The following is a 12555-nucleotide window of genomic DNA, read 5'->3' as shown; positions in this document are numbered from 1 at the left end:
ATTGGGGCGGTATTATCCAGAGTCTCTATATCCTGATATTGTTTGGACCCTTTCCGTTATTTTTTTACAAGATCCAGCAACTGGAATCAATGTTACATATGTCAGAGAGTGTCAGGGCCAATGGCAGTAGGAAATTAGACAAATGGGGAAAAGATGCAGTTGGCTCACCTCTAAACACATTTTGATAGAGGACTTTTTAGGGGAAAGATGGATGCCTGCCTAGAGGTGGGGTGTTTTTATTTTTCTTGGTTTCCTTGTAGTTCTGGATGTCCTACATTAGCAAGCAAATAGCACAAGATGAGCTTGGAGACTCCTTCCTAATCTTTGATTCTGTGATGTGACAAGTATGTTTACTTCGGCAGTTCTCCCAGTGATGACGCACCATAGAGTCCAAAAAACATTGCAAAAGTGATTATCTCCTCTGTAATTATTAAAAATGTTATAATTGATTCACTTGGAAAAGCTCCAGGAGGCAGAATGGGAAATAAAATAAATAAATAAATAAAACTGAAATGATTTAAAGCACCTCGGTATTCCATAGAGAGCTACAGTAAGGGAGGAGAGGTGAGGCCAGCTTTTTCTCTTCGTTGTTTTGGTTAGATTTCAAGTCATAGCATTCAGTGAATTTTTTGTTACACTGCTGAAGTGAATGAGAAGGTGGGTACCTGCCTCTTTAAGTACAGAATTGGCAGATTCTGTGGTTACCAAATACATCCTGTTCAAGTCAGGCTGATGATAGTAATAATATTGTAGACAGGTAAAGGAGATTCCAGGTGCAGAAGGATATTTGTCATCAGGATGTTGTTGCTGCTGCTGCTCCTGCTGCTTCCCAATATGGTGCCCAAAGTACACACTGTTGTTTGCAGTGGAAATATTCCTGTGCATATTCCACATGAGTGGTATGAACAAGGTGACCTTATCATTGGTGGGATAATGTCTCATATCCATTACATATTCCCCAGCATTTCCTTCCATGAACAGCCATCTCATGTCCTTATTAAGAACCCAATGTAAGTAAATGGCTCTTAAGATTATTTCGTTTATTCTTTCTACATTTATCTCTGACTATAAAGCACTTGGTTTGCTTTGAAACCCAATGGAAGATTAAACCCAATAGTAAGATTTTATAAGACTATTTTATAACTTGCTTCAAGATACAGTGGTACATCTGGTTACGTACTTAATTCGTTCTGGAGGTCCGTTCTAAACCTGAAACATTTCTTAACCTGAAGCACCACTTTAGCTAATGGGGCCTCCTGCTGCCGCTGCGCCAACAGAACACGATTTCTGTTCTTCTCCTGAAGCAAAGTTCTTAGCCTGAAGCGTTATTTCTGGGTTAGCAGAGTATGTAACCTGAAGCGTATGTAACCTGAGGTGCCACTGTACATGGCATCTCTCTATCCTCCAATTAAATATAGATCACTTGCTAGACCTCACATGTCCCAAGGGCAGTGTTCAGGATCTATGAACTGTGTGCACACATTGGACACAGAACCATTGGAGTGCTGTCCCCAATCCTGTTAAGCAAGGCACTTGGCTTTGGGAAGGAGTCATGGGCTCTGACAAAATCTAAGAGTCCTGATGCCTCCTTCCCAAAACTTAGCTCTTTCCCAGATTTGGGAACTGTGTCGGGGGCTGAAGGACAACAACTTATGAAGGGGTGTAGTAATAATTAAAATAACTGTGCATGTCTCTAGTGACGAAAAGCAACATGGTTAGAAAAACTGAAGATCATTTCTCAAACTATGCATTCAGACAAAATGATTCAGATGGAAGAGAGATCCAAATATTAACTCTAAAGGCACAAAACAATTTCCATATTTCCAACATGATTTAATTGAGGCAGTTGTATCCCTCAGATCTTGGTGTTGTGCAGTGTTTAATACCCCATAAAATAGTAACACACTTTATTTGCAGAGTGATTGAGAAGTTCTACGCACACATCATCACCTTGGTGTTTGCTGTTGATGAGATCAATGAGAATCCCAAGATCTTGCCCAACGCCACTCTTGGATTCCATATCTATGATAGCTATTTTGATTCAAGGATGACCTACCGAACCACTCTGAATCTGCTCTTTACATCACATCACTTTGTCCTCAACTACATATGCGGCATTCATAAGAATTTAGTAGGAGTCATTGGGGGACTTAGCTCTGACACCTCCTTATCCATGGCAGATGTCTTAGGTCTTTACAAGATTCCACAGGTAGAATATGGCTATTGAAAAATTTGTATTTCATGCTGTTATTGAAACCTTTTTTATTTGATGCATGAATATGAAGTGGTAAAATGGAAAAGGGAAACGGGTTGCAATATATTGGTGTGTGTGTGTGTGTGTGTGTGTGTGTATTGGGGGGTTATAATATTAATACCCAACAATGAACATGAGAGGACCCAGATTCTAAAGGATGTGTGTATAATATATTTAATGGAAGATTGTTCGAAAGGTTCCAGTTTGATGAATGGGGCACCTTGATGGGTTCACATTCCGTTATTCCTTAAAGCACTGCCCCAGCTGCATGAGGGGTATGTCAGTCCAACTTCGTAGTGATGCACCTGACTTACAAAGCCATAAATAACTTGGGACAACAATGTCCCTCTCCCTAGGTATCATAAGATCCCCTCTTTTTACAGGTATAGTGATGTTTAGTACTGCCCACTTTAAGACGCTAATCAAAAACAAAATTCTTGTTATTTTTCTGGCATTTGGGGATGGATATATTCTTACCAAGATGGTGTTGTTCTGCTGCATTTCTAGACTTCTTTTTGTTGGGTTTAAAATTATACCTTAGCCAGTCTGATATCAGCACTGACTGTTTAAGAAATAGAAGATACAGGTGCTGGTGTTTTGTTCTTAGTTGGCTGAAGCATGGGCATTACTCTGTGTATATAAGGCTCTGTTGCAAAGCATTTAGTGCTCCTAGCTTTGGGAGTTGTGGGGAGTGTTGGAGGCTGGGAGTATGGAAGTGAGAGGTTTTTTTGTTTTGTTTTTTATAAAATGCATTTGTATTTAGTTTAACAGAGTCTCTGGAAGAAGGCTAGAAACTAAGAGGGAGTTCTTACTTTGTTAATGTAAATTATTCGTTACTCCTGGTGCCTGCTTTAGCCAAGTCAGTTTTTCTGTTGTATTTATTCTTTAACTCTGCTGGAAGCGAACTTTAATGGGCCACTGTTAACTGGAGTGTAACTTCTGCTTTTGCACCTCTTGTTCAGTACCCAGTCATTTTCCCAATACTTTTTAGTTGCCTTAATTTTTGCTGGCATTTTACTTTCACAGGATATGGTTTACTGTGCTCACAGAAGAATAAAATGTATAATATTCAGGAAATCTTCAGGATTTCCAGGAGATCCACCCACAAGAGTTCTTAGTAGATATGACATCAACCTCTCCCTACAAGTGTATAATGATCCAAACTCTTCTTATAGACCAAAGGAACACGATCAATTGCTTGTATCTCACCAGGTTCCACTTTGGAGTAATGCTGAAGGCTCCGCGGGCCAGCCAGCGCCGGAAAATATTGTTTCTATGTAATGGGGTTTGGGCCTGTGTAAGATTAGTAAATATGGGATATACAGAATTTCTATTCAGATAAAAGAGTGAGTTCAGAATTCTTGCTTCCACTTGGATAGGTTTGCCTTTTTCTCTTTTTTAGATTTCATATGGTTCATTTGAACCAGCCACAAATGATCAAATCAAACTTGCTCCCTTCTACCGCATGGTCCCCAATGAAGATCTTCAGTACAAGGGAATTTTGCAGTTGCTTCTGCATTTTGGATGGAAATGGGTCGGGCTCATGACTCCAGCTAATGAAGCTGGAGAACGTTTCTTACATTTCATTGAACCAATGCTTTTCCAGAATGGAATCTGTTCAGAATTCACAGAAAAAATTGAATACCATATGCATTTCACTGGTAACATAGTTGATTCGTTACGTGAAAGAAGGACTTTGTCCCCAGCTTTCATGTCAAGTAAAGCTAATGCAGTTGTTATATATGGGGAAAGTACATCTACAATATGGCTATCAAATAATATGGAGATAATGAATATGATTCAGCTGATATTGCCTCCATCTAAGAGGAAGCAACCTGGAGGAAAAGTATGGATTACAACAGCCCAAATTGATTTCATATTATTTTATTTTAAAAAAGTGGTGGAGGTTAATATACAAATGTTCCATGGTGCTATCTCCTTTGCGATTCACTCCAAGGACATTCAGGACTTCTCAGACTTTCTGCAGAAAGTGAATCCTTCCTGGGCAGATGCAGATGGTTTTATCAGCAATTTCTGGGAAGAAGCATTCGTTTGTTCACTTTCAGACTCCACAGTGTTAGCAGGCACATGTACTGGAGAGGAGAAGCTGGAGAGCCTCCCTGCTCCATTTTTTGAAATGAGCATGACCGGCCACAGCTACAGTATCTATAATGCTGTCTATGCTCTGGCATATGCCTTACATATTAGGTACTCATCTGAAGCCATCCGCAAAAGGATAAAGGGTGGAGACAGACTCTCTTCTCAGAATGTAGAGCCTTGGCAGGTAGTGTTTCCTTTTATTAAGTGTTCACCTTGCAAAGTATTCAGTGTTGTGTGCTGTATTGATACATAATGTGACTTGGCGTTCATCTATAAGTAAATAATTAAAGTAATAAATACATCAAAGATTAACCTTAAATTATTTTATTTCCTTTGATGATATCAAGCAGACTTTAGATTACAAACTTTCATACGTGACAGACTAGCGACAACTACTTGAGAAGTTAAAATATGTTCTTAAAATTTAATAAGTGTTTTGTAAAATATCTTCTAAAAATTCAATAAGTGTTTTGTAATACATTTTTATTAGTTTTTAATTGCAATGATCCAAAAATAGCCTCATTATATCAATGCCAAATTACAATACAGTTCCTAATATCAATCATTCAAATACCCAATTACATCATTTAGGTTGGCCCCTGTGTGCTAGAATTGATGAGATTTGACGATTTACTTTACTTCTGCGTTCCAAAATCTTATTAATTTCAATTATATTCCAGTCATAATAGTAATCCCTTATACAACAGCTGCAATATTGATATCTTCTATCCATATTAACACATTAAATGATTTATTTGTCTGCAACTGAAGTTCTCATGCATCCTTGTTCTTCCTGGATGTGACATTTAATCTGTCCATGTTGTTTCTTCCTGTCCTTATAAAATATTATGTCAATTTTTACCAGTTGTTACTGCTATCCGTCATTCTTTAAGCGGAGTTTGTCCCTCACTCAGTCCCATGCTTCTTTGTTTTTGCAACTTTTAACGATAGCTGCAAAAGTCACTTTATCCCAATTTATTTTTTCACTTTATTTCTTTTCCCCATTCCCTCAGTCTAGGGAAAAGAGTTATCTGACACCCTGCCAATGCCTTGTATTGGGAAGTTTTTAATGTATGATGTTTTATTATCTTTTTATATGTGTGCCACCCATTGTGGGCAGCTCCCAAGCAAATGTTAAAAACACACTGAACCCTTTTTGGACTTCCAAGATGAGATGAGTCCCCAACTCATAAGGCAAGATTCACTCAAAACCCTCCTTACAAGCAGTGGGATAGTCCTTTAAACTTTATAGTCATTGAAGCAATTAGAAGTTCTTTTCAGTAAAAATGTAAGGAGCAAGAGGAAGGGATCCCTTACATATATATCTTTTATAATAAGCACGTGAACCTTGGAGCAAACCATTAGCACTCTCTCCTCCCTCCCTCCAATTGCAAGAGCCCTAATAAACTGTGTCAGAGGTTTTTCCCCCCAATCCCACCTCACTTGCCATCCAGCGTGGAAGGTTTTCCCAGTGCAATTAACAAGAGAAGTGAGTACCCTGGCAGGGGATGGTGCTGCAGACCTCCTGGGTGCATTCTGTGGAACCTCTGGGTTCCCAAGACCCCTAACAGGGAAACAAAGAATTAGACAATCTGTTGCATGAGGATAATGGCATAAATTGGCCAAGTGGAGTGTATCTCAAGCAGCCTGAAATGACCCTTGTGGCCAAGTGCACCATGTTCCGCCCCACATGTGGGTGTCTGGTGTGCATGCGTGGTGTCGTGCGTTGCATGTGATGTCACACACTGGGAGGAGCCCTGGCAGGCCCCCTGGCCTTTCTAAGGACACTTTAGGGCTTCTCCCAACAGCATTCAGAGTCTGTAAGGGGCTCCATCGACCCCTCCCACTGCTCCGTAGAAGCCCACTGCTGCAGTAGGAGGTGGCAATGCAGCCCATCACAGCAGTAGGAGAGCCCGCCAGAGCCCTTCCAACTGCAGAATATTGAGGGGGTCTTGCCCTCTCATTCAAAATTTTCTGGGCGCCTGGGCACCATGGCCCTGCAGAGATAGTGCCAGTGCTTGTTGCTTTCTGTAGTTTCTCATTGACAGATAATATGCATGAAGATGTGGGGCTTTCTTGTTAACTCAAACAAACAGAGCCCAGAAAAGATCTTAAATTCTTGAATTAAATTGAATTGAATTGAATTAAAACTTGAATTATCTTGGTAAGAGTATTACAACACTTCATAGACATTTTGTTTCCCTTTCCAACTAGCTGCACTCATTCCTGCAGAGGATCTCATTCAACAACAGTGCCGGGGATGAAATTACATTCAATGAACATGGGGAATTAGCAGCTGGCTTTGATATTACAAACCTGGTCACTTTCCCAAATAATTCCTATGTCAGGGTCAAAGTTGGAGAGCTGGATCCTCAGGCCCCTCCTGGAAAAGAGCTCTTGATGAACGGGGATGGAATCCAATGGCACAGAGTCTTCACTCAGGTAAGGAAATCACTGCACACAGGTGGGAGAGCACGTATTTTTGCCACTTGAGGTGAAAAGGGAAGTGCTGCCTGTGGCGGAATAAGGCCTGGTTCATCATGGGTTAACCTATCACTCCCATGTTAGGTAGGTGTTCCCTGGGAGGCGGAGCTACTTGGCATTCTAAAAGGAGGGGGAACAACCTAGAAAGGCAGTTGGGGATTTGGCAGTTGGGTGTGGAGGTTTAGAAAGAGAAACTGCGAGGTTAGGCTTTGGGGAATGGGAGGAAAGGTCATTACCATTGCTAACGGGATGCAGGAAAGATTATAACTGAGCAGGATTATATAAGAAGATTTGTACCAGTATTAACTCAAGACATCCATGTTTTCAAGTTACCTTAATAAAGTTAAAAGTGCTTAAACGTTCGCTGACTGTGGCAGTGCGTCAGTGCCTCAAGAGGTGTGGCTGAGGGGAAAAGCACTAAGGGTTTCCTGTGATAGAGGGAACGGGTGGCTTATTTTCCTGGCATACAGAGGACTGGGCAGGGAAGCCAAAGGTGCCACGCAGTTGCCAAAAAGGGAAGGCAAGCTGCAGTAGTTTGGGAACCCAGGGCGGGAGATCCCAAAGGTGGCAAGAGTTGTTTCGAACGTGAAACACTGAAGTACCCCAGAGACAACTCCCATATAAACACTGAAGGATTCATCCTAGTGGTCAGTGAAACTTAGGGAGAGTCACGGTTGGGGAAGTATCGAAAGGGGAGGGAGTGGGATCCCTCACACTGCCCACTACTAATAATGCCGACACAAATAATTTTCTTATTCAATAAACAAATGAACCACTCAAAAAGAGCAATATGCACAGAAGACATGTCACACCAAGGCAGCTCTCCACTTAGCAACATTTGAACGCTCAGCTAACTGTATCATTGTGAATGAACATTGTATCTTCGTGAGTTTTTCTGATGCTGCTTGAGACTCAAGTGTTGAATTGGAATGATAGAAGCAGGGGTGGATGGAGGTGTTTGTCAGGTTGGCCCCTCCCATAGGCCCAGGCCCAAGAGGAGCCCCTGCAAAATCATGCCTTGCTTGGAGTGGCTTGCAGCCCAGCTGCCCATCCATGTACTCCATGGGCTGCTGGGCAAGGCATGCAGGCTCCTCTCAGTGCCTCAGGGGAGGAATCCAGGTGCTTGTCATAGTCCTGGGCTCCCAACCATGGCAGAGAGAGCTCAGTGGAGGGAGAAGCCAGACAACCAGCCAAATCTCAGGGGGGTACTTGCCTGAAGTAAGAGTCCATATACACGCTCCTGTCCAGTCATAAGGTCAGGAGTATCTCAGTTCACATTGTCAGACAATCTGGGGGCCAAGAAAGCTGAGGGTCAAAAATCAGGAGAAACAAGAAGCAGCAAGGTCTGATCAGGAATGGCAAATGTTGTTTCCAGCAACTGACTGAGGCTGGAAACCTTGCTTTAAAAGCTGGAGCATGCTGGTTCTCATCAGGAACAAGAAGGCTGATCAACGGCAGGTGGAGTCACTTCGTCTTCTGCTCCTTCAGGCTGCTGCTCACAAGGGAAGCCGACTCCTGACCCATGACACCACTGGCATAGGTCATCAGAAGAGCTGTGCACTTCCAAATCCCTACTTAGCTGTTGGCACTATTATAAGTGTGAGTAGAGCACCAAGCCTAGCTCTGAGGAAAGAAAAGAGAGGCTGGTGGATGGAGTTGCAAGAGATTGACGGCTTTTTGTCAAGCGAGGGAGGCAGGCAGGCTGACCCACCAACCAACCAAAGAGGGCAGGAAGAGGAGCACAAAAGGTGATGAAAAGCAAAGTTTTAGAAATTCCTGTTCCATGGCCTCTTCCGACTTTGGAAGCATTGATATCTCCTTGTCAATGGTGCAAGGGATGGTGGGGGTGCCAAAATAGCTCCTTGCCAAGGGCACAAGGGATCCTAGGTACACCTCACATAGAAGGCATCAATATCCTCAGAAGCAGGTCTCAGTTTTACTGGAACTAAAGGTGGCAATATGATTGCTCCTGCTTTGAGGATATATATTGTAAAGAAAAAGAGCACTAGGTAAAATTCACCCACAGTTGACTACTGAATGAGAAATCTTCAGTATTTCTGCCCAGAAAGGAATTATTATTTTACATGAGCTGCATTAATTCCATTATATATCCAACAGTGCCAGTTTCAGCCTAAATAAATTCTGTAAAAAGTAAAGAACCATTAGAATATTGATTTAAGATTGTTCTCTTTCAGGTTCACACTAATAAATATTTTTGGAATGTTTTAATGCCCACATCCATTTTGCTTTTGGATTGTTAACCCAATAATTGCTAAATCCCATTCCCATTTCCTTTTATATGAAGGATGAAGAGATTCTTTTGCATATAGAGAATATGGATTCTACATTTAACATTTCTGGCCCTCCTATTTACTGATAGATCACCTGATATTAAATGAATCCTCTGAAACATTTTCTTAATATTAACCTCTTCATGTCTCTTTGGATAGGTGCCACCCCTTTCCTTATGTAATGCCAACTGCCTTCCTGGTTTTGAGAAGAAAAAGAAGGAGGGGAAGAAGTTCTGTTGTTATGACTGTGATCCATGTCCTCATGGGATGTTCTCAAATGAGAAGGGTGAGAGGTGCCATATTAGCATATACACAGTGTTGGAGGAAGCCTCTTCGCTGCCAGGGGCGGTGGCGCGGAGGCACCCCCCTGGGGGCGGGGCACGACGCATGCATCGTGGCATCACGATGCACGTCAGATGCACTGCACATGCCCGAATTTCCACGCATGCGTAATACATCCAGGCCGGGAAAAACCGCCGAAAGGAGAAAAAAAAACGGAAGCAAAGCTTTGCTTCCCTTTTTCCAATTTTCAGGGGTTTTTTTCAGTGCTGGGCTCCCTGGGTGGAGCCGTGGCATGGAGGCAAGGGGAGGGCCAGCGAGGAGGGGCGCCCCTCCTCATTGGCCTGCCCCTCGACTCCATGCCGCGGCTCCGCGGGCCAGCCAGCACCGGAAAAAGCCGAGCGAGGTCTTGGAAGCGCCGATCGCGGGGGTGGGGTCTCGCCACAAGTGTCCCCCCCAGGCGGTACCTGGGTCAGACCGCCCCCTACGCCCCCCTCGCTCCGCCCCTGCATATACAACTTATTTTAGAAACATCTGAGCAAATCGGCAATGGGATTTGCTCTGTATTATTCTACTATTAACAATAGTAGAATTATCTCCCTTCTGTCTCAGTAAAAGCTGCCACTATGAAGAAATTATATTAGCCTTCTAGGGGGTATAACATGAGAATGTGACTTTATCTGTAATGTAAAGATTTTCCATCACTGAATGTACAATGATCTTTTAAACCTTATTAAATGTAATGTTCCATAATGTTTAATACACACATTTTGTACTGGAGGAGAACACCGTATTTTTCGCTCCATAAGACACACTTTTTTGCTCCTGAAAATTAAGGTGAAATATCTGTGCGTCTTATAGAACGAATGGTGGTCCCTTGAGCCGAATTGCCCGAGGGCCAAAAGCAGATAGTGCTTTTTATTTTACAAAGAGAAAAGGGGGTGTTGAAACGACCCCGCTCAGCAGCTGATCAGCAGGAGATCAGGAGAGAGATAAGAGTCCCGGCTCCCTTTCAGCCCCGCCCCCTGGCCCAGGCCTCCATTGTTGAATGTGCTGCAGAGGGAGGTTGTTTGTTTCCCCAGCAACATGTGACTGGCTGATTAGATTATCTGTCTGGAAACTGTAGAAATGGCTCCCTTTCCTTCAGAAACTGCAGAAATGTGAGTTTAACCCCATAAAAATGGAGCTTTTCCTCTTTGCTTTCCCCCCTTTCCAAAAAGAGCTTTGCTTTTCTCCCTTTGCTTTTCTCAGCTGCAAAACTTTTAGCTGATCCTAAAAAAAAAAAAACAGGGCTTTTCCCTTTGCAAAAAAAGGTACAAAACATCTAGCTGATCCTCAAAACAACCAAGGCTTTTCCCTTTGCAAAAAAGAGCTGCAAAACCTTTAGCTGATCCTCAAAAATATAGGGCTTTTCCCTTTGCAAAAAAGCTGCAAAACTTTTAGCTTATCCTCAAAAAAAACAGGGCTTTTAGAGGAGGAAAACCAGAAAAATATTTTTTCCCTTGTTTCCTCCTCTAAAAACGAGGTGCGCCCTATGGTCTGGTGCGCCCTATGGAGCGAAAAAATATTGTGCGAAAGTTTTGGGGAAGGGAGGATGGAATAGAATAGCAGTTTTTTCTCTAAAACCAAGGCTCTTTGGGGACAGTGTTAAAATCCTATAAAAATCACCTCTCTTGCTTCCAAGATTTCAGCTGTAATATTTATCTGATTTCATTATGAACTATCTATGGTTCTAAGAAAATGCAGGAGGAGCACTAAATGCATAGTTTTCCATATAGGAAATATCAGGTTTCATGCTTAACTTTATCTTCAAAGCATCTAGGGCACAAGCATTTGCACTAGAAGTTTTCAAACTTCCTTATTGAAAAACTATGTTAAGTGGACTCCTGATTTTAAAAACACCCTTAAGCATATTCTGGATTGTTTCCAATTGTCATGCAACCTTTTTCAGGATTGGAAACCTGTGCCAGATGTGCTCCAGATCAATATCCAAATGAAGAGCAGAATGAATGCATTCCCAAGAAAACAAACATCCTAAGCTTTGGGGAAACTTTGGCCATTGTTTCAACTTTCTCTGCGCTTTTATTCTCTCTGATCACAGTTGTGGTACTTGGCATTTTCATTAAGCACCGGGACACTGCCATCGTCAAAGCCAATAACAGAAGCCTCACTTACATTCTCCTCATCTCCCTCCTCTTGTGTTTCCTGTGCTCCTTGGTGTTCATTGGAATGCCTAATAAGGCAACCTGCCCACTCCGACAAACGGCTTTTGGCATTGTCTTCTCTGTGGCCCTCTCCAGCATCTTGGCCAAGACTATTTCAGTGGTTTTGGCATTCATGGCTACCAAGCCAGGGTCCAGGATCAGGAGATGGGTAGGCAAAAAACTGGCTTATTCCATTGTCCTTTCCTGCTCTGTGATTCAAGTAGGAATCTGTGTCTTCTGGCTGGCAACCTCTGCCCCATTCCCAGATGTGGATATGCACTCAATGAGTGAAGAAATTATATTCTTATGTAATGAAGGGTCAGTTCTCATGTTCTATGGTGTTTTAGGCTACATGGGCTTCCTGGCCAGTATCAGCTTCACTGTGGCCTTCTTAGCCAGGAAGTTGCCTGACAGTTTCAATGAAGCCAAGTTCATCACCTTTAGCATGCTGGTCTTCTGCAGTGTTTGGTTCTCCTTTATTCCCACATACTTGAGCACTAGAGGAAAATACATGGTGGCTGTGGAGATCTTCTCCATATTGGTTTCTAGTGCTGGGCTGCTGGGTTGCATCTTTTCCCCTAAATGCTACATTATTGTGGTGAGGCCTGAGCTGAATAACAGAGAGCAGTTGATACGGAGAAAGATGTAAATAAAAGAATAGATATAGGGAGGTATCCATGTTGGTCTGCCGTAGTCAAAACAAAATAAAAGAAATCCTTCTAGTAGTGTGCATGCACACGAAAACTCATACCAATAACAAACTTTGTTGGTCTCTAAGGTGCTACCTGGAAGGAATTTTCTTATTTTATTTCGGTAACAAAATAGTTTGTCATGTCTATATTTACACCCTGTAGACTTGTTGGCATGGTAATTTTCCTGTGGCTTTCCAAGAAAGGAACTTACATGAAATGATCAAAATAACAAAAGAGATTGTCTTATCATT

At 42.3% G+C, this 12555-nt stretch overlaps 1 protein-coding gene across 1 annotated transcript; it reads left to right on the top strand.

Annotated features, from left to right (window-relative positions):
- The first annotated feature begins 933 nt into the window (after positions 1-933).
- Positions 934-12261, top strand: LOC117057366 (vomeronasal type-2 receptor 26-like). The gene is made up of 6 exons (XM_033168209.1): positions 934-1010; positions 1918-2209; positions 3657-4100; positions 6569-6796; positions 9289-9415; positions 11360-12261. The coding sequence occupies exons 1-6, from the start codon at positions 934-936 to the stop codon at positions 12259-12261; spliced, it is 2070 nt and encodes a 689-aa protein (XP_033024100.1).
- Positions 12262-12555: the final 294 nt, after the last annotated feature.

Source organism: Lacerta agilis, chromosome 14 (genome assembly GCF_009819535.1).
Source record: "Lacerta agilis isolate rLacAgi1 chromosome 14, rLacAgi1.pri, whole genome shotgun sequence".
In the NCBI taxonomy this organism is placed as follows: domain Eukaryota; kingdom Metazoa; phylum Chordata; class Lepidosauria; order Squamata; family Lacertidae; genus Lacerta; species Lacerta agilis.
This window is presented reverse-complemented; position numbering and strand designations above follow the sequence as displayed.